This window comes from Lampris incognitus, chromosome 13, assembly GCF_029633865.1.
Source record: "Lampris incognitus isolate fLamInc1 chromosome 13, fLamInc1.hap2, whole genome shotgun sequence".
Classification (NCBI taxonomy): Eukaryota; Metazoa; Chordata; class Actinopteri; order Lampriformes; family Lampridae; genus Lampris; species Lampris incognitus.
The window spans coordinates 48,187,454-48,207,519 of NC_079223.1; the positions used below are offsets into that span (position 1 = coordinate 48,187,454).

At 44.8% G+C, this 20,066-nt stretch overlaps 1 protein-coding gene across 1 annotated transcript in view; it reads right to left on the reverse strand.

The window, feature by feature from the left end:
- Positions 1-20,066, reverse strand: part of ttc27 (tetratricopeptide repeat domain 27) — a 312,286-nt gene that overhangs the window by 104,035 nt on the left and 188,185 nt on the right. Inside the window, exon 12 of the mRNA XM_056291937.1 lies at positions 2,961-3,083. Within this exon, the coding sequence (XP_056147912.1) occupies positions 2,961-3,083 (123 nt within the window). The remainder of the gene's footprint in view (positions 1-2,960; positions 3,084-20,066) is intronic.

Genomic DNA, 20,066 nt, shown 5'->3' on the forward strand with positions numbered 1-20,066 from the left:
CCCCTGAGTGCCTTCCTTTGGAGCTTTTCTGGGCACGGAAGGAGACCCCGGGGTAGACCCAGAACTCGTTGGAGGGACTACATGTCCAATCTAGCCTGGGAACGCCTTGGGGTCCCCCAGGAGGAGCTGGAGGGCGTTGGTGGGGAGGGGGACGTCTGGAGTGCCCTACTTAGCTTGCTGCCACCGCGACCCGACCCCGGAGAAGCAGCTGATGAAGAATGAATAAATGAATGAATAAGGATTCCAAAACCTTCTTGCATCGTGACCCACCCGTGGAAATATTTCTTTGCCTGGGACCCATCAAATATTTTGTGCAGTAAAATAAGCCTTACATATTAATTACTTGTAAAAAAAGAAATAATTAACAATCCCCAATGTTGTTCTTCAGTGCAGCATTCCCCTTTTCAGCCTTCAGCCATGGCCTATTAATGATGATTTAAAACAGACAAGTCACGTCACCATTGAACATAATTTATTCATATTTTGGAATATACAGTGACATTGTTGCATTGACTGCACTGCCTCGAGTGCATTTCTGAGTCAATGCAACGGGATGCCTTTTTGGCTGTCTCCAAACAAAATCTGCTTATTGTGGAAATCCCAAAGCCCACATGATCCTATAGTTTAACTAGAGGAGTGCACTCAGTAGAGTGCAGATCTCCTCCACCAGGGGTACGCATCACCCCTTCTCTGGTGTGTGACCTTGACGACAAACCACCCCTTTCTTCGCCTACCGGGAGAAGCCAAATACACACACACACGGGCAGAAAGAACAGTGTTTTTCCTGCCAATAAGACTTTTAAGCAGCGCCTAAGTGAATTGAATGGGATATATGGAAAAACAGTTTTTTTTTTGTTAATATGCAGCACTCAAGCTAAAAAAAATCTACCTAATGACAAAATGTTGCCTGTCAGTCTGTGGATGTGCAGCCTCCTTAGGTGGACCCTCACACAAAAGCCACCAAGCCTGACATGAAATGACGGGGACCAGGCTATCATAATCTCAAAGCCCTTATTAAAAGACTTCACATCTGTTTAACCATCGAGGTTTTCAAGATACAGAATGAATCAAGGCTGCTCTGCTGACTGACTTTCATTCAGAAAACGGTCAGAAAACATAGCTCAGCCACGGGACATGTTTTACTGCCGCTACTGAGATGACTTCCACTTTGACTGTAATTCATCCTACTCATGAAATTGTATTTTTATAGCAGAGCTTTAACATTGAAGACTGTGGCTCTTCCGTGTGGCTGCGAGGTAAATAAGGAGAATTATTTTTGCTTCATCCACGTCGATGGGGTTAGTGGTTGTGTCAGGAAGGGCATCCAACGTCAAATTTTGCCAAATCATTATGCGGCTTGACAAGACCACGCCGGATCAGTTGAGGCTCCATACCAGATTGGTCGAGGTTTGGGTTGACAACGACCGCCGTTGGTGCTGTGCCCTCACAGGGCACCGATGGAAACTGCAAAACCTGCTTATTCCCTGGGAAACAGAGAATAAGCCGAAAGAAGAAAAGGAAGAAGATTTTTGCTTCATCCGGTGTTCCTCCAGTTCTCCTGTACTGAGATCAGCAGGGGAGGATTTGCTGGCTTGCAAAACACGATCGACTTCTCGTTTACTTTCAAGACTCCTACCTGAATATATGAAGTTTTGGCTTTGACACTGCTGCTGCCTGATCTGACTCAACCATAAATGTGAGTAGAACAAGGTTGACTTAGACCGGGCAGCAAAGGAGAGCAGCGTTGGTCGTGCGAACTAGCGAGGGAATGAAGAGAGGGAGTGGCGATAGGGAGAACAAAGGTTTTCAATCACCGTAACCACGAGAGGTTTTTCATCTTACACTCATAATTGTCTTTATGCATGCTCAATAATCCACGTAAACACATCAGAGAAAGTTGAATCAGTTCATCTGGACAACATTTATTGAGAGAAACGTTTCATCATCATCTAAGGGCCCTGACGCACCGGGCCAACGGTCGGCCAATGTCGGGCCGTCGGTGAGCGTCTGTGACCCTCGTTTTCGTGGTGTGTCCCACACCGTCGGCACTAGTTGGACCCCTATCAGCAGCTTTTCAGCTGATTCAGCATGTTGAAGTGGTGGAGCCCATCGCTGAGAGAGATCACTCTGATTGGCTGTTCAGCTTAGTGAATCAGTGCAGAACGTACATGCTAGCTGGCCATCAGCTGTAGTCTTTGGGGTGCGTTCAAGTGCTACTCTTTGGCCCAGACGACAGGCGACGTGAGGCGACGCAACAGTCGGCCTTCGTCGCCACTAGTCGGTTTGGTGTGTCTGGGCCCTAAGTGACCTCTTCAGTCTCAACTAACTGCAGGTATCCCACCCTCATAAACGACACAGTGGTTTAATGACCAAAACCAACAGCCAGTATCATATGCAAATATGGGCGTGACTATTAATTAGAGTTTCAATGGCCATGTGTACTATTCACAGAGGACTGGGGAATAGCTGTAATCACAGCATTGTAAGATGGAGACAGATGTACTCTTAGCCCCCCCCCCCCCAGTTCAGGGATGGTTATTCCCTCTTCACATAGATGGCCCCTTTGACTCCCCATTCCAACCAGTGTTCCTCCCTATCAAGGATGTGTTACATCCTCATCCTTGAAAGAGTGGCCACTGGCCTGTAGATGGTGTAGACTGTGTAGATGGTGTAGACTGTGTAGATGGTGTAGATGGGTGTAGACTGAGGAGTCCTGGTCTGACGTGTTAGCTCTCCTGTGTGGTGCCATCCTCTTGGCCAGCGTCTGTTTAGTTTCCCCAATGTGCAAGTCACGGCAACCCTCCTGGCACTTAACAGTGTACACTATAGTGCCCTGTTTGTGCCGGGGGACCCCATCCTTGGGGTGGACCAACTTCTGGCGTAGTGTGTTTTGGGGTTCGAAAGCAACGGAGATGCGGTGAAGAAAGAGAGAGAGAGAGAGAGAGTGAGTGTGTGTGTACCTTGCCATGTTTGCCCATCCTCTCATAGCAGATCACCGCATCTTCCCACAGCTCCAGCTTCTCATAGATGAGCAGAGCTGAGCTGGTGCAGCCAAGGTCTGTGAGCAGACTGGCCAGCTGTTTCTGAAGTGGGACAGACAACAGGAGACAACAGTTATAGCTGCCACTTTGCTCTTGTTCAGTTTCCATGTGACTGGTCCTAAGGGGGCAAAATAAACACATCACAAATGTGAAACCGACCCGCCATTTGACGGACGACGTTAGACATTATCAGTTAGCATAAAATGGCAGGCACTAATAGCCAGTACATAGGGTGGAAAAACCTTTCAAATAAAAATGAGAATCCCTGAGATGAGCAGGCCAAGGACCGGTCAGCTGAAGAAGACGCTGGTCCATATTCTTTGAATAAAGTAGGGCCATAATGTAAATCCTGTTCGTCTGAATAATGTAATGTCCTGGTACCATCGTTCACTGCTCCTCAAGACCAACACACCAACGTGTGCTGATCCCTCAGGATTAAAACAAAAAACAACTTTTAGGATTTCAAACTCTTGAGAATTTATGAATTCTTATTTATTTATAATTAGGAGAAAGGGGAAAAAAGAGATTAGTGAGAAAAGGGAATCTCAGTTTTACATCTTACGGGCGACCATTAAATAAAAATCGCTGCTAAAAGACAATATAGGGGCAAACTGGGGCTGTGACTCGCCACGCATGTGGAGGTGGCTGCAGGCGATCCCGGACTATACATCTGAACCCAGCGTCAACACCCCCTGCCTATCTACCGGATGAGCTTCACGACTTTTATGCCGCTCTGAAGCTTACAACTTGGACCGAGAGAACTCCACCATCACAGCTCACTCTTCCAATAGAGCTGAGAGCCACTTTATTTAAGATAGGTGTGTAGATGACGCTATCTCACCTGCTCTCCATACTGCTTTACTACCCCTTCAAAAGAGAAATACCTGTGTCAGAATGTTGTTTATTGATTACAGCTCTGCTTTTAACACAACTGTACCACCCGAACTGGTGTTGAAGCTCAGAGGTCTTGGTCCGGGCGACTCAGCTCTATCTGTAATTGGCTATTTGATTTCCTGACAGGCATTTTATTGCACCGCCTGTTTACACATGACTGTGTTGCCAAACATGACAATAACAGCATCATTCAATACGCAGATGACACCACGGTGACTGGACTAATAAGTGACAGTGATGAGAGGGCCTATAGGTGGGAAGAGGAAGATTTAACCATATGGTGCCATGATAACAACCGCTCTCTAAATGTCAATAAGACAATAGAAATCATTGTTGACTTCAGAAAGATCAGAGAAAATCACATTCCTATTTTCATCAATGACTCTACTATTACTACTACTACTACTACTACTACTACTACTTCTGGCTGCTCCCGTTAGGGGGCGCCACAGCGGATCATCCGTTTCCATCTCTTCCTGTCCTCTGCATCTTCCTCTGTCACACCAGCCACCTGCATGTCTTCCCTCACCACATCCATAAACCTCCTCTTTGGCCTTCCTCTTCTCCTCTTCCCTGGCAGCTCCATATTCAGCATCCTTCTCCCAGTATACCCAGCATCTCTCCTCCACACATGTCCACACCATCTCAGTCTTGCCTCTCTTGCTTTGTCTCCAAACTGTCCAACCTGAGCTGTCCCTCTGATATACTCGTTCCTAATCCTGTCCTTCTTCATCACTCCCAGTGAAAATCTTATCATCTTCAACTCTGCCACCTCCAGCTCCACCTCCTGTCTTTTCATCAGTGCCACTGTCTCCAAACCATACAACATAGCTGGTCTCACAACCATCTTGTAAACCTTCCCTTTAACTCTTGCTGGTACCCTTCTGTCACGAATCACTCCTGACACTCTTCTCCACCCACTCCACCCTGCCTGCACTCTCTTCTTCACCTCTCTTCTGCACTCCCCGTTACTTTGGACAGTTGACCCCAAGTATTTAAACTCATATGCCTTCATCGCCTCTACTCCTTGTATCCTGACCATTCCATTGTCCTCCCTCTCATTCAGGCATAGGTATTCTGTCTATTCCCATCAATGGTTCATCTCTTGAAACTGTAGACAGTTTGAGATTTCTCGGTTTACATATCACAGACTCCCTCACATGGTCTCTCAACACCAACTGCATCCTCATGAAGGCACAGCGGAGACTATTTTCTGAGGTGTCTCAAGAGTTGTGGTATGAGCACCAAAACTCTTATGAACTGTTACGGCAGTACCATGGAGAGGGTCTTGACAGGCTGCATCACAGTGTGGTTTGACAACCTGACTGCTCAGGACTGCAGACTGCTGCAAACGACTGACAGCAGCAAAAATCACTGGCATGGAGCTACCACAGCTTCATAATTAATATTTACACTGCTCACTGCAAAAGAAAGCCCAACACATCATTAAGGACACCAGCCACCCCGCTCCTGTTCTGTTCTCGCTCCCTCCATCTAGAAAACACTACCGGAGCATCAAACCACACACCACCCGTCTCAGTAATAGTTTCTTTCCACAGGCAGTCATGTTGCTGAACAGCTGACACACCCATCTGCACCTTACATTGTTGTGTTATTGTGTACTTTATATTGTACATGTAATGTATGAATTCACTATGTACAGTCTATGTTTTTCTTTTTCTTTTTCTTGGGGGGGGGGTGTCCTAGTGACCTTTGTCCTTGTGTCCCTTGTGTTAAGGCAGAGAGCCAGAACACAAGAACTGCTTTGTATTCTAAATACAAATGACAATAAAGATGATCTTGAACTTGGTAGTATATCACTAAAGTTGAGATACTGCAGAAAAATCTGACTTGGATTATCATCATTTTGTGGTATCTGGACACCGCTGGTCTAGAGGCTCTCTAGTCCTTCTCATCTGCTTACGAGAAAATAGAGCACCAAGGTCAGAGAAGAAAGTTCAACCACGAGGAAGATCATGTGAGAGACTGGTGAATGAGAAGGGAACAATTAACCAGAAAGAAAGAGACGGAGTCAGAGGTGGAGGAGACAGAAAGAGAGACAGAAAGATAAAAGAGCAACGTGAAAGACTGTTGAGACAGGCAGCGCCCGCAAACAAAGACAGAAAAAAGATAACCTCGTCTCCTCCGTTCTTTCGTAGGTGGACAGTAGGGATGCACAGATACCACTTTTTCATTGCCGACACCGATTATGAGAACAAATCTTTCAACGCCAGCCAATAACAGAGTACCAATCTAATTCATTACTTCTGCTGAACGGTGCAGACTTAGACCGTTAGTTTTGGGTCAATGGGCACAATGATTGAGACCGAATCAGTTTTTTTCCCCACCATTAAAGAAATACAGGCTTCCATGTGCCACAGATGCAGTAAATTGAGAAATTTTGCTTTTATTTGACATGTTACTCCTGGCTTTTGGTATCAAATTTTAGTATTGGGTAAAATCCAATACTAGAGGAAAGTGCAATATTTGTTTCTGAATGAGGGTTCAAGAAGAACAGAACTGCGATAAATGCTCAGATTCCCTTTTACTCCCTCTCTCATTAATATGCATCACTGCAGCCCGGCATGTCCCTCTGTTCAAACATCCACTGTTGTCCACCCTGTCAGATCACAGCTGTCTGCCCGGGCTGCTTTGCCCTGTAACTGGCCATCGCCCAGTGGCCGTTCCACGCTGACTCTGCCAGGCTGACGAGCGGTCACTGCCAAGCCGGGCCCCAGGGGGGCCATACAGCTCGCCGAGCTTCGGGATCATAATAGAAGAAGTCACAGTTCAGCAAGCCAGCATGAATGTGAGCTCATGCAGCCAGCCATAAAACTGTATTGGACAATGTAATGAACACATCCGTGCACGCAGGCGTGCCCATACAAAACAATGAATAAACACAGGAGACCCCTGAGGAGCCAAATTCGTTTCGACCAAACCCGCATCCCTGAAACACATGCACAACAGTCTGGTCTAGACCAATGTCCTGACCAAATTTCATACCAATAAAGATGCTTTTCAGCCCTAGGTCACTAGAACAAAGCAGTCTCTCTCTCTCTCAAGACTGGAGGATGGTTCAAGAATTGCAAATATGTGCTGTGTTGATTGGTAGTATTTAGACTGCAGCCATTTTATTCCTCCCCATTTCAATACAAAGGGAAGCGGGGAGTAAGGAAAGAAAAGGAAGGGGAGGAGGAGGCACATCAAGCGGGGGAGGGGGGGGAGATGTGACTGGAGTTTTAAGGCGACAGATGGCTCTGTAAACGGTTTGCGGGGGAATGTGTGGGGGGAACGTGTGTCATTAATGATGCGGACATGAACAAGCCTGCAACCCAGGGGGAGGAATGAGGAGAAACAAGATGAGGTCAAAACCTTGTATATGGCTGAACAGTGTTTGGAACTGTGGCCAATGTGTTACAGGGATAATCAGTGGTAGTGTCTACAATGTGAATTCCTGGATATTAAATGTTTACCTGCAATTTTCTGTAGTGGTCCCAGTGATATTTGTTGTTCAAGTGTACTAAAGTAGCATATCATGACATGGTTAAAGTACTTTTGAGAGAAACAACTTCCACTCATATCTGATTTCAAAGAGAACTTAATTTAATTGTAAGTATTCGTATTCTAATTATGTTTCTATCTGCAGATGTCTCGTTTTTCTAAGACTCACTCTGTATTGACAGGCAAATTCACGAAGAATGGATTGCAACCCCTCATAGCTCCATGAATTGTGCACCACTTGCAACCGCTACCTGCCCCACCTCAAGGTCCAACTCACAAAAGATATTGTGCTAATGATATGAAAGTGCAAACACAGCCATAACGTTTAGTAGCTGAGTGCAATTCACCCTTGTTTTGCATCTGATTGCAAGTATCCATGTGGCAAAGTATAAATGGTGGCTTGGTGCCAAGACAACAGTAGGCAGGTTCAATGTCATCCTGGATGTCATCAAGAAGCAAGAATGGTTAAACCTGGCACCCTGTATCTGCGAAGGATTTCGGTCTCAGTTAAATGAAAAAGTGATATTCTCCTGTGAAATATCCGCTCACGAGCATGCCTGGCGTGACGATGCCTTCGTCTGGCTATGATCACTGCTGCCATGATCACTGCAAAGTCTGCACGTGACACCTCTTATAGATGGGCTTCAGTTACCAATACCTCTCTGAAGACATTAATAATTTTTACTATAACTGCGTGTAGCTATTAGCGCTGGTGTTTGTGAATTGGACTTTTATTGCAATGAGGCAATGTTCAATAAGCATGTTGGTGAAGGAAACAGAGGTGATGAGGAGGTATGGTGTCAAGGAGAGAACTATGGAAGGATAGATTGTGATGGATTCTGTGAAAAGGATGCAAATGGCTGTGGTAAATACGTACATATTTCAAGAACAGGGAGGAACACAGGGTGACGTGATGTATAAGAGTGGAGGAAAGTGCACACAGGTGGACTATATCTTATGTGGGACGCGTGATCTGAAAGGGATTGGAGCCTGCAAGGTGGTGACAGGGGAGAATGTAGCTAGGTGGCATCAGATGATGGTCTGTAGGATGACTTTGGAGATCAAGAAGAGGAAGAGAGTGAAGGCAGAGCCAAGGATCAAATGGTGGAAGTTGAAGAAGGAAGACTGTTGTGTGGAGTTCAGGGAGGAGTTAAGACAGGCACTGGGTGGTAGTGAAGAGTTGTGGAAATAGTGAGGGAGACAGCTAGGAAGGCACTTGGTGGGTCATCTGGACAGAGGAAGAAAGACAAGAAGACTTGGTGGTGGAATGAGGAAGTACAGTAAATTGTACAGAGGAAGAGGTTGGCAAAGAAGAAGTGGGATAGTCAGAGAGATGAAGAAAGTAGACAGGAGTACAAGGAGATGCAGCACAAAGCGAAGAGAGAGGTCGCAAAGGCGTATGGTGAGTTGTACGAGAGGCTGGACACTAAGGAAGGTGAAAAGGACTTGTACCGATTGGCTAGACAGAGGGAGCGAGCTGGGAAGGATGAGCAGCAAGTTAGGGCGATCAAGGATAGGGACGGAAATGTGCTGACAAGCGAGGAGAGTGTGCTGAGAAGGTGGAAGGAGTACTTCGAGGGGCTGATGAAGAAAATGAGGGAGAGAAGGTTGGATGATGTGGGGATAGTAAATCATGACGTGTGGTGGATTATTAAGGTGGAAGTGAGGGCAGCTATGAAGAGGATGAAGAGTGGAAAGGTGGTTGGTCCAGATGACATACCTGTGGAGGCATGGAGATGTTTAGGAGAGATGGCAGTGGGGTTTCTACCTAGATTGCATACTGGTACAGATTTTCAAGAATAAGGGTGATGTGCAGAACTGTAGCAACTACAGAGGTATAAAGTTGATCAGCCACAGCATGAAGATATGGGAAAGAGTAGTGGGAGCTAGGTTAGGTGAGGTGGTCCAGATGGTTATTCTACTGATTTCGACCGATTTGCTGAAAAGCTCTCTCCTCTCTTGCTTAATATGTTCCATGACTGAACTGAAAAAGGTCAGTTACCTTCGACACTCGGTCAAGCATCCATATCCCTTCTACTTAAGAAAGACGAGGACCCCACTAACTGTGGATCCTTTCATCCTATCTCACCTCTTAATGTAGATGTAAAGATAATTGCAAAAGTGTTCACTCTCTGCTAGGAATGAATTCTTCCAAATGTCATCTCTGGAGACCAAACGGGTTTCATAAACAAAAAAAAAACAAAAAAAAATTAGCATTCATTCTCAAATATTTGTAAATGTATTTGTAACGATCAGTTTCATATGCAAATTGCCGTGACCATTAACTAGATTTACAATGGTCATGTGTATGTACTATTCACAGAAGACTGGGGGATAGCACAAGCAGCATTGTAAGATGGTGACAGATGTATTCTTAGCCCCTCCCCAGTTCAGGGATGGTCGTTCCGTCTTCACATAGATGGCCTCTTTGACTCCCCGTTCAAACCAGCGTTCCTCTCTATCAAGGATGGTCACCTCCTCATCCTTGAAAGAGTGGCCCCTTGCCTGTAGATGGGTGGAGACTGCGGAGTCCTGGCCTGACACATTAGCTCTTCTGTGTTGTGCCATCCTCTTGTAGATCTGGGAAACTAAACAGATGCTGGCAGAGTCATGGCAATCCTCCCGGCACTTAACAGTGTACACCGTATTGTTCTGTTCGTGCTTGGGGACCTGATCCTTGGAGTGGACCAATTTCTTGCACAGCATGTTTTGGGGTTTGAAAGCAACTGAGACACGGTGTTTGGAAAATATGCGTCTCAACTGTTCTGACACTCCCACCACATATGGAATCACCACTGGTTTCCGCTTAGGCAGCTGTTGTCCTTCCCCTCTCTTCGATCAGCTGGTGCACTGTTTGGGCACCGGGCACTTTTGAAATACATTAGGGCAGTAAGTGAACAGTCAGTTCTTGAAGTTGATGTGTTGGAAGCAGGAAAAACAGGCAAGCAAAAGCATCTGAGTGACTTTGACAAGGGCCAAATTGTAATGGGTCAGTGATCCCCAAAACGGCAGGTCTTGTGGAGTGTTCCCAATACGCAGTGGTCAGTACCTACCAAAAGTGGTCCAAGGAAGGACAACTGATGAACTGACATAAGGGTCACAGGCGCCAAAGGCTCACTGATAAATGTGGGGAGTGAAGGCTAGCCTGTCTGGTCTGATAACGCAGAAGAGCTACTGTAGCTCAGATTGCTGAAGAATTTAATGCTGGCTATGATAGACAGGTGTCAGAACACACAGTGCATCACAGCTTGCTGTGTATGGGGTTGTGTAGCTGCAGACTTGTCAGAATGCCAATGATGACCTCTGTCCACCGCCCAAAGCACCAACAATGGGCACATGAGCATCAGAATTGGACCGATGTAAGAAGGTCGCCTGGCCTGACGAATCACATTTTCCTTTACATCATGTGGACGGCCACTTGTGTGTGTACCTGGGGGGAGGAGATGGCACCAGGATGCACTATGGGAAGAAGGCAAGCTGGCGGAGGCAGTGTGATGCTCTGGGCAATGTTCTGCTGGGAAACCTTGAGTCCTGGCATTCATGTGGATGCTACTTTGACACGTGCCACCTACCTAAACATCGTTGCAGACCAAGTACCCCCCTTCATAGCAACGGCATTCCCTGATGGCAGTGGCCTCCTTCAGCAGGATAATGCCCCCTTCCACAATGCGAAATTGTTCGGGAACGGTTGGAGGAAAATGACAGCGTTAGAGGTGTTGCCCTGGCCTCCAAATTATCTCAATCCGATCAAACCTTTGTGGAATGTGCTGGAAAAAGAAATCCAATCCATAGAGGCCCAACCTCGCAACGTAGAGGACTTAAAGGATCTGCTGCCAATGTCTTGGTGCCAGATACCAGAGGACACCTTCAGAGGTCTTGTGGAGTCCATGCGTTGATGGGTCAGAGCTGTTTTGGTGCCATGTGGGGGACCTACACAACATTATGCAGGGGTTTTAATGTTTTGGCTGATCGGTGTATATCTTATAAATCCATATAGTTTTGTTATCCTGTTTCAATGTTATACCCTTCTCTCACTCCGATGTATGACTAATGTTTTCTCTTGTGTCGTCCTCCTGTGTGCACGTGTAGTCTGTCCTCCTGTCAGGTCTATATGGTGATGGTGGTCACGTGGCTCAGGTCCTGGGCTGTTCTGGTGGCATCTGGACATTGCTTGGCATTTCCCTCATCATATTCTTCTCATATCTTATAATCCCATTATAATTCTGTCATCCACCCTTTCAATGTTGTATTCTGTAAATCGTGTTTTATTGCGTTCACACAACATCCACTGCATGTCTCTCAGTCTTGGGAGAGATGTGCCTCCTCTGTTGCTCACCCTGAGGTTTCCTCCCTGTTAAAGGTTTTTTTTTTTTAGGGAGTCGTTACTCATCAGATACGAGTGTCTAAGGACAGGATGTTGTGTTGCTGTAAAGCCCCCTGAGGCAAATGTGTAATATTGGGCTACACAAATAAAATTGACTTGACTTGAACCTCCCCCTTGGGTGACCCTACCAGGAGCCAAGCTCTGGACGGCATAGCAAGCTTCTCCACCAGGGCAAGGTGGCGATCCAGGAGAAACTTGACAACACACACAGACACACACACACACACACCTTTGGCCCTCTGTTGAATGCAGGAAACACCTCCCTCTTCTCGGTGGGGTAAAAGTGCATTACCACAACCAACAAGGTTTTCCTCTGCCTTGCCCAGCAGCTCTGCTCCCTGGGCAGCAATAGTGTGCCTTCAATTCCAGCTTTGCTGCGGCTGCTCTCAGTTATTCCCTGCCTCCTGGGCCGTGTCTTCTCCCCGACTGATTCCCTTCTCTCTCGCTTCCTGATCCTCCTCAGATCTCTTTCTCTACACACCAAAAACTCTGGTTATTGTTCTCGTCCTCCTCCCTCCTCCCTTTCTACTTTACTACCATGTTACTGCCCCCACCCTAATGTCTGCCCTCACATATTTTACCTTTTTCTGCCCCCATGTTGGTAGAAACGTGGACCCAAGAACTTGACGACAGGAAGAGAGAGAGAGCGAGAGAGAGAGACAGAGAGACAGACAGAGATGGAGAGCGAGAGATGGAGAGCGAGAGAGAGAGAGACAGAGAGACAGACAGAGATGGAGAGAGAGAGATGGAGAGCGAGAGATGGAGCGCGAGAAAGAGAGAGAGAGATGGAGAGCGAGAGAGAGAGAGAGAGAGAGAGAGATGAAGAGTGAGAGAGAGAGACAAAGATGGAGAGTGAGAGAGAGATGGAGAGAGAGATGGAGAGCGAGAGATGGAGCGCGAGAAAGAGAGAGAGAGATGGAGAGCGAGAGAGAGAGAGAGAGATGGAGAGCGAGAGAGATGAAGAGTGAGAGAGAGAGACAGAGATGGAGAGTGAGAGAGAGAGAAAGAGAGAGAGAGAGATGGAGAGCGCGAGAGAGAGAGAGATGGAGAGCGAGAGAGAGAGAGAGATGGAGAGCGAGAGAGAGAGAGAGAGATGGAGAGCGAGAGAGAGATGAAGAGCGAGAGAGAGAGACAGAGATGGAGAGTGAGAAAGAGAGAGAGAGATGGAGAGTGAGAGAGATTGAGAGCGAGAGAGAGAGAGATGGAGAGCGAGAGAGAGAGAGAGAGAGAGAGAGAGAGAGAGATGGAAAGTGAGAGAGAGAGACGGAGAGACAGAGAGACAGACAGAGATGGAGAGCAAGAGAGAGAGCTGGAGAGCGAGAGAGAGAGAGAGAGAGAGAGAGAGAGAGAGAGAGAGAGAGAGATGGAGAGCGAGAGAGAGAGAGCTGGAGAGCGAGAGAGAGAGAGAGAGAGAGAGAGAGAGAGAGAGAGAGAGAGAGAGAGACAGACAGACAGACAGACAGAGATGGAGAGCAAGAGAGAGAGATGGAGAGCGAGAGATGGAGCGCGAGAAAGAGAGAGAGATGGAGAGCGAGAGAGATAGAGGGCGAAAGAGAGACAGAGATGGAGCGTGAGAGAGAGAGAGAGAGATGGAGAGTGAGAGAGAGATGAAGAGTGAGAGAGAGAGACAGAGATGGAGAGCGAGAGAGAGATGAAGAGTGAGAGAGAGAGACAGAGATGGAGCGCGAGAGAGAGAGAGAGAGATGGAGAGCGAGAGAGAGAGAGAGAGATGAAGAGTGAGCGAGAGAGACAGAGATGGAGAGCGAGAGAGAGATGGAGAGCGAGAGAGAGAGAGAGAGAGATGGAGAGCGAGAGAGAGATGAAGAGTGAGAGAGAGAGAGAGAGAGAGAGAGAGAGAGAGAGAGAGAGAGAGAGAGAGAGAGAGAGAGAGAGAGAGAGAGAGAGAGAGAGATGGAGAGCGAGAGAGAGATGAAGAGTGAGAGAGAGAGACAGAGATGGAGAGCGAGAGAGAGATGAAGAGTGAGAGAGAGAGACAGAGATGGAGAGTGAGAGAGATGGAGAGCGAGAGAGAGAGACAGAGATGGAGAGTGAGAGAGAGAGAGATGGAGAGTGAGAGAGAGAGACAGAGATGGAGAGTGAGAGAGAGAGAGAGAGATGGAGAGCGAGAGAGAGATGAAGAGTGAGAGAGAGAGACAGAGATGGAGAGCGAGAGAGAGATGAAGAGTGAGAGAGAGAGAGACAGAGATGGAGCGCGAGAGAGAGAGAGAGAGATGGAGAGCGAGAGAGAGAGAGAGAGATGAAGAGTGAGAGAGAGAGACAGAGATGGAGAGCGAGAGAGAGATGGAGAGCGAGAGAGAGAGAGAGAGAGATGGAGAGCGAGAGAGAGATGAAGAGTGAGAGAGAGAGAGAGAGAGAGAGAGAGAGAGAGAGAGAGAGAGAGAGAGAGAGAGAGAGAGAGAGAGAGAGATGGAGAGCGAGAGAGAGATGAAGAGTGAGAGAGAGAGACAGAGATGGAGAGCGAGAGAGAGATGAAGAGTGAGAGAGAGAGACAGAGATGGAGAGTGAGAGAGATGGAGAGCGAGAGAGAGAGACAGAGATGGAGAGTGAGAGAGAGAGAGATGGAGAGTGAGAGAGAGAGACAGAGATGGAGAGTGAGAGAGAGAGAGAGAGATGGAGAGCGAGAGAGAGATGAAGAGTGAGAGAGAGAGACAGAGATGGAGAGTGAGAGAGAGAGATGGAGAGCGAGAGAGAGATGAAGAGTGAGAGAGAGAGACAGAGATGGAGCGCGAGAGAGAGAGATGGAGAGCGAGAGAGAGAGAGAGAGATGGAGAGCGAGAGAGAGATGAAGAGTGAGTGAGAGAGAGAGAGATGAAGAGTGAGTGAGAGAGAGAGAGATGAAGAGTGAGTGAGAGAGAGAGAGATGGAGAGCGAGAGAGAGAGATGGAGAGCGAGAGAGACAGAGATGGAGCGCGAGAGAGAGAAGGAAATTACTTGTGCAAATTACTCAAAATAAATGTGAAAATCACAACGGTTTTTACTTGTTTCCATTTCTAATTAAGGATGCTATGTGGGGCGTCCGGGTAGCGTAGCGGTCTATTCCGTTGCCTACCAACACAGGGATCGGCAGTTCGAATCCCCGTGTTACCTCCGGCTTGGTGGGGCGTCCCTACAGACACAATTGGCCGTGTCTGCGGGTGGGAAGCCGGATGTGGGTATGTGTCCTGGTTGCTGCCCTAGCGCCTCCTCTGGTCGGTTCGGGGGGGGGACTGGGGGGAATAGCATGATCCTCCCACGCGCTACGTCCCCCTGGTGAAACTCCTCACTGTCAGGTGAAAAGAAGCGGCTGGTGACTCCACATGTATGGGAGGAGGCATGTGGTAGTCTGCAGCCCTCCCCGGATCAGCAGAGGGGGGGGGGAGCAGCGACCAGGACGGCTCAGAAGAGTGGGGTAATTGGCTGGATACAATTGGGGGGGGTGGGGCCAAAAAAAAAAAGAAAACAGAAGTGAATCAGGAAATTATTAGGGATGGGCAATAGTTATCTATCATCTTTTAGGGGTATTTTATCAGGGTTCAGCCAATTCAGACACCCTCATACTGTGATACATAATTAGAAGAAAGAAGAAAGCCACTTTATGTGTCATTGTAGGTTACAATGACTGTGTTCTCTGCATGTAACCACCCTATTGTATAGGAGCAGGGGGCAGCTGCAGCACCCGGGGACCAACCCCAGGTCTTCTTTCCGCTGCCTTGCTCAGGGGCACAGGCAGGAGTATTGACCCTAACATGCATGTCTTTTTGATGGTGGGAGGAATCCGGAGCACCCGGAGGACACCTACCAAACACGGGGAGAACAAGCAAACTCCACACAGAAAGGACCTGGGACGGCCTGGGGTTCGAACCCAGGACCTCCTTGCTGTGAGGTGACAGCGCCAACCACTGGGCCGCCGTGCCGCCCATATTTTTTTTGTTTAAATTGATGATAATGAGCCCATACTGGCTGAGATTTCTAACAAAATGAAGTCTGAAATATTTGGGTGGCATTATTTAAAAACTACCTTTGGTTTGATATCATTTCACTTGATCACTTTCTATTACCACAAAGTGCCAAACCTGGATTCTTAAACATGACATATTTGTATATGTAAGCAGATATTGGGATATATCATATAAAATTCCCTATAGTAATATTTATTATAAGATGTTCTATAGTCATCTTTATTATAACACGCTCTATAGTAATCTTTATTAGAACATGTTCTATAGTAATCTTTATTAGAACATGTTCTATAGTCATCTTTATTATAACATGTTCTATAGCAATCTTTATTATAACATGTTCTATAGTAATCCTTATTATAACATGTTCTATAGTAATCCTTATTATAACATGTTCTATAGTAATCCTTATTATAACATGTTCTATAGTAATCCTTATTATAACACGTTCTATAGTAATCTTTATTATAACACGTTCTATAGTAATCCTTATTGAACATGTTCGATAATAATCTTCATTATAACATGTTCTATAGTAATCTTTATTATAACATGTTCTATAATAATCTTTATTATAACATGTTCTATACTAATCTTTATTATAACATGTTCTATAGTAATCCTTATTATAACATGTTCTATAGTAATCTTTATTATAAGATGTTCTATAGTAATCCTTATTATAACATGTTCTATGTAATCCTTATTATAACATGTCCTATAGTAATCCTTATTATAACATGTCCTATAGTAATCCTTATAACATGTTCTATAGTAATCCTTATTATAACACGTTCTATAGTAATCCTTATTATAACATGTTCTATAGTAATCCTTATTATAACATGTTCTATAGTAATCTTTATTATAACATGTTCTACAGTAATCTTTATTATAAGATGTTCTATAGTAATCCTTATTATAACATGTTTTATAGTAATCCTTATTATAACATGTTCTATAGTAATCCTTATTATAATATGTTCTATAGTAATCCTTATTATAACACGTTCTATAGTAATCCTTATTATAACATGTTCTATAGTAATCTTTATTAGAACATGTTCTATAGTAATCCTTATTATAAGATGTTCCATAATAATCTTTATTATAACATGTTCTATATTAATCTTTATTATAACACGTTCTATAGTAATCCTTATTAGAACATGTTCGATAATAATCTTCATTATAACATGTTCTATAGTAATCTTTATTATAACATGTTCTATACTAATCTTTATTATAACATGTTCTATACTAATCTTTATTATAACATGTTCTATAGTAATGCTTATTATAAATTGTTCTATAGTCATAATAAGGATTACTATAGAACATGTTCTAATAAAGATGACCATAGAACATGTTCTAATAAAGATAACATGTTCTATAGTCATCCTCATTATAACACGTTCTATAATAATCCTCATTACAACATGTTCTATAGTAATCTTTATTATAACATGTTCTATAATCTTTATTATAACACGTTCTATAATAATCCTTATTATAACATGTTTTATAGTAATCCTTATTATAACATGTCCTATAGTAATCTTTATTAGAACATGTTCTATAGTAATCCTTATTATAACATGTTCTGTAGTAATCCTCATTAGAACATGTCCTATAGTATTCCTCATTATAACATGTCCTATAGTAATCTTTATTAGAACATGTTCTATAGTAATCCTTATTATAACATGTTCTATAGTAATTCTTATTAGAACATGTTCTATGGTAATCTTTATTAGAACACATTCTATAGTAATCTTTATTAGAACACGTTCTATAGTAATCTTTATTAGAACATGTTCTATAGTCATCTTTATTAGAACATGTTCTATAGTAATCTTTATTATAAATTGTTCTATAGTAATTCTTATTAGAACATGTTCTATAGTAATCCTTATTAGAACATGTTCTATAGTAATCCTCATTATAACATGTTCTGTAGTAATCCTCATTATAACATGTCCTATAGTAATCCTTATTATAACATGTTCTATAGTAATCTTTATTAGAACATGTTCTATAGTAATCCTTATTATAACATGTTCTATAGTAATTCTTATTAGAACATGTTCTATGGTAATCTTTATTAGAACACATTCTATAGTAATCTTTATTAGAACACGTTCTATAGTAATCTTTATTAGAACATGTTCTATAGTCATCTTTATTAGAACATGTTCTATAGTAATCTTTATTATAAATTGTTCTATAGTAATTCTTATTAGAACATGTTCTATAGTAATCCTTATTAGAACATGTTCTATAGTAATCCTCATTATAACATGTCCTATAGTAATCCTTATTAGAACATGTTCTATAATAATGCTTATTATAACATGTCCTATAGTAATCCTTATTATAACATGTCCTATAGTAATCCTCATTATAACATGTCCTATAGTAATCCTTATTAGAACATGTTCTATAATAATGCTTAGTATAACATGTTCTATAGTAATCCTTATTATAACATGTCCTATAGTAATCCTTATTATAACATGTCCTATAGTAATCCTTATTATAACATGTCCTATAGTAATCCTCATTATAACATGTCCTATAGTAATCCTTATTAGAACATGTTCTATAATAATGCTTATTATAATATGTTCTATAGTAATCCTCATTATAACATGTCCTATAGTAATCCTCATTATAACATGTCCTATAGTAATCCTTATTAGAACATGTCCTATAGTATTGCCTGACACTAGACGTTATCAGTTAAACTGGTGCTATATTGTATGACCTGGTAAGCTGTTTATCATCTAAAATCCACATTTTCTTGTGTTGCTGTGGAAATGTCATGTGATTTCCAGGGTCATACTTGAGATTTGTTTGTTTGTTTGTTTTAGAAAATCCTACCTGACAGTCACCTTTCCCTTCAGCTTGACTGCAAATGCAACCAACACTGCACTTTTCTTTAAAGCAAGCACTTCTTTTATGCAAATGCATAAAAACCTGCATTGTGACCTCAATATATACTCCTAATCATTACTAGTCCTAAGAGGCTGCCATCTTCCCACCTGCTCCCGGGGTGGAAAGATAGCGGCGCAAATTCACGTTTGCGGCGGCCTCACCCAGTACCGTCCATGCAGTGTCTTTGTCCACGTCTAAGTTTGTCTTCATGTGATGGCTGGGAGAGCTGGTGCTGGATCGGCTGGGAGAGCTTGGTCTGGTGCGTCCTGTGGGCCCGGGGACCACGGCCCTGCCTGGAGCTGTGCCCGAAGAGGACACATGGAGGGCGGTCTGACAGGATGCAGAAGTGGGGCAGGCTAAGCTAACTGCTAGCCTGTGCAGACCGGCAGTTCCGATAACACCGAGGGCGGTCTGACGGTGGCCTCGCCTGGCCTTGACTCTGTTTTTAGTGTCATCGTGTGGAGTGCGGGGAGGCGTGTCGGAGGTGTCTGGCTGGGAGAGCTGGCGTTGGACTGGCTGGGGGAGCCTGGTCTGCTGCGTCCTGTGGGCACAAGGACCACGGCCCTGATTGGAGCTGGGGGCACTAAAAGACTGAGGGCGGTCTGACAGGATGCAGAAGCGGGGCAGGCTAAGCTAACTGCTAGCCCATGCAGACCGGCGGTTCCAATAACACCGAGGGCGGTCCGGGCGGCGGCCTCGCCTAGCCTTGGCTGTGTTTTTAGCGTCGTCGTGTGGAGTGCGGGGAGGTGTGTCGAAGGTGTCTGGCAGGGAGAGCTGGTGCTGGATCGGCTGAGGGCTGACCGGAGCTGCGACCGAAGAGGAAACACCGAGGGTGGTCTGACAGGATGCAGAAGCGGGGCAGGCTAAGCTAACTGCTAGCCCATGCAGACCGGCAGCTCCGACAGTCATCCTGGCTGGCGTTCCTTCTCCTGGACAGTGATTTTTTTCTGTTTAGTTTAGATATATATATGTATGTGTTAGTTTGGATATACGTATTGTAGTTTTTGGATGTGTTTTTGTGTTTGTGTTGCACTGCTGTGGGCTGCAGGGAAACGACAAATAAAGTGTTTCTGATTCTGATGGTTCTTTTGCTTAACCAGGCAGGTCCATTAAAATCAACTATTTTATTCAACGGCCGGCAACAGAGTTTGTGAGAGCAGGAGGGCGTTTCAGTTCCCACAGACGTGCCACGGGGTCCAAGGTCGGCAGAGACGGTTTACTTCCGATATGCAGATGACTTCAGCAGCTCTGTTGCTGCACAGTCGGGCAACATGTTGGACACAACAACGGGGACGGATGCAATGCATTTCTCAGCAGCTAGAAAACACTGCAGAACCTCTTGGGGCA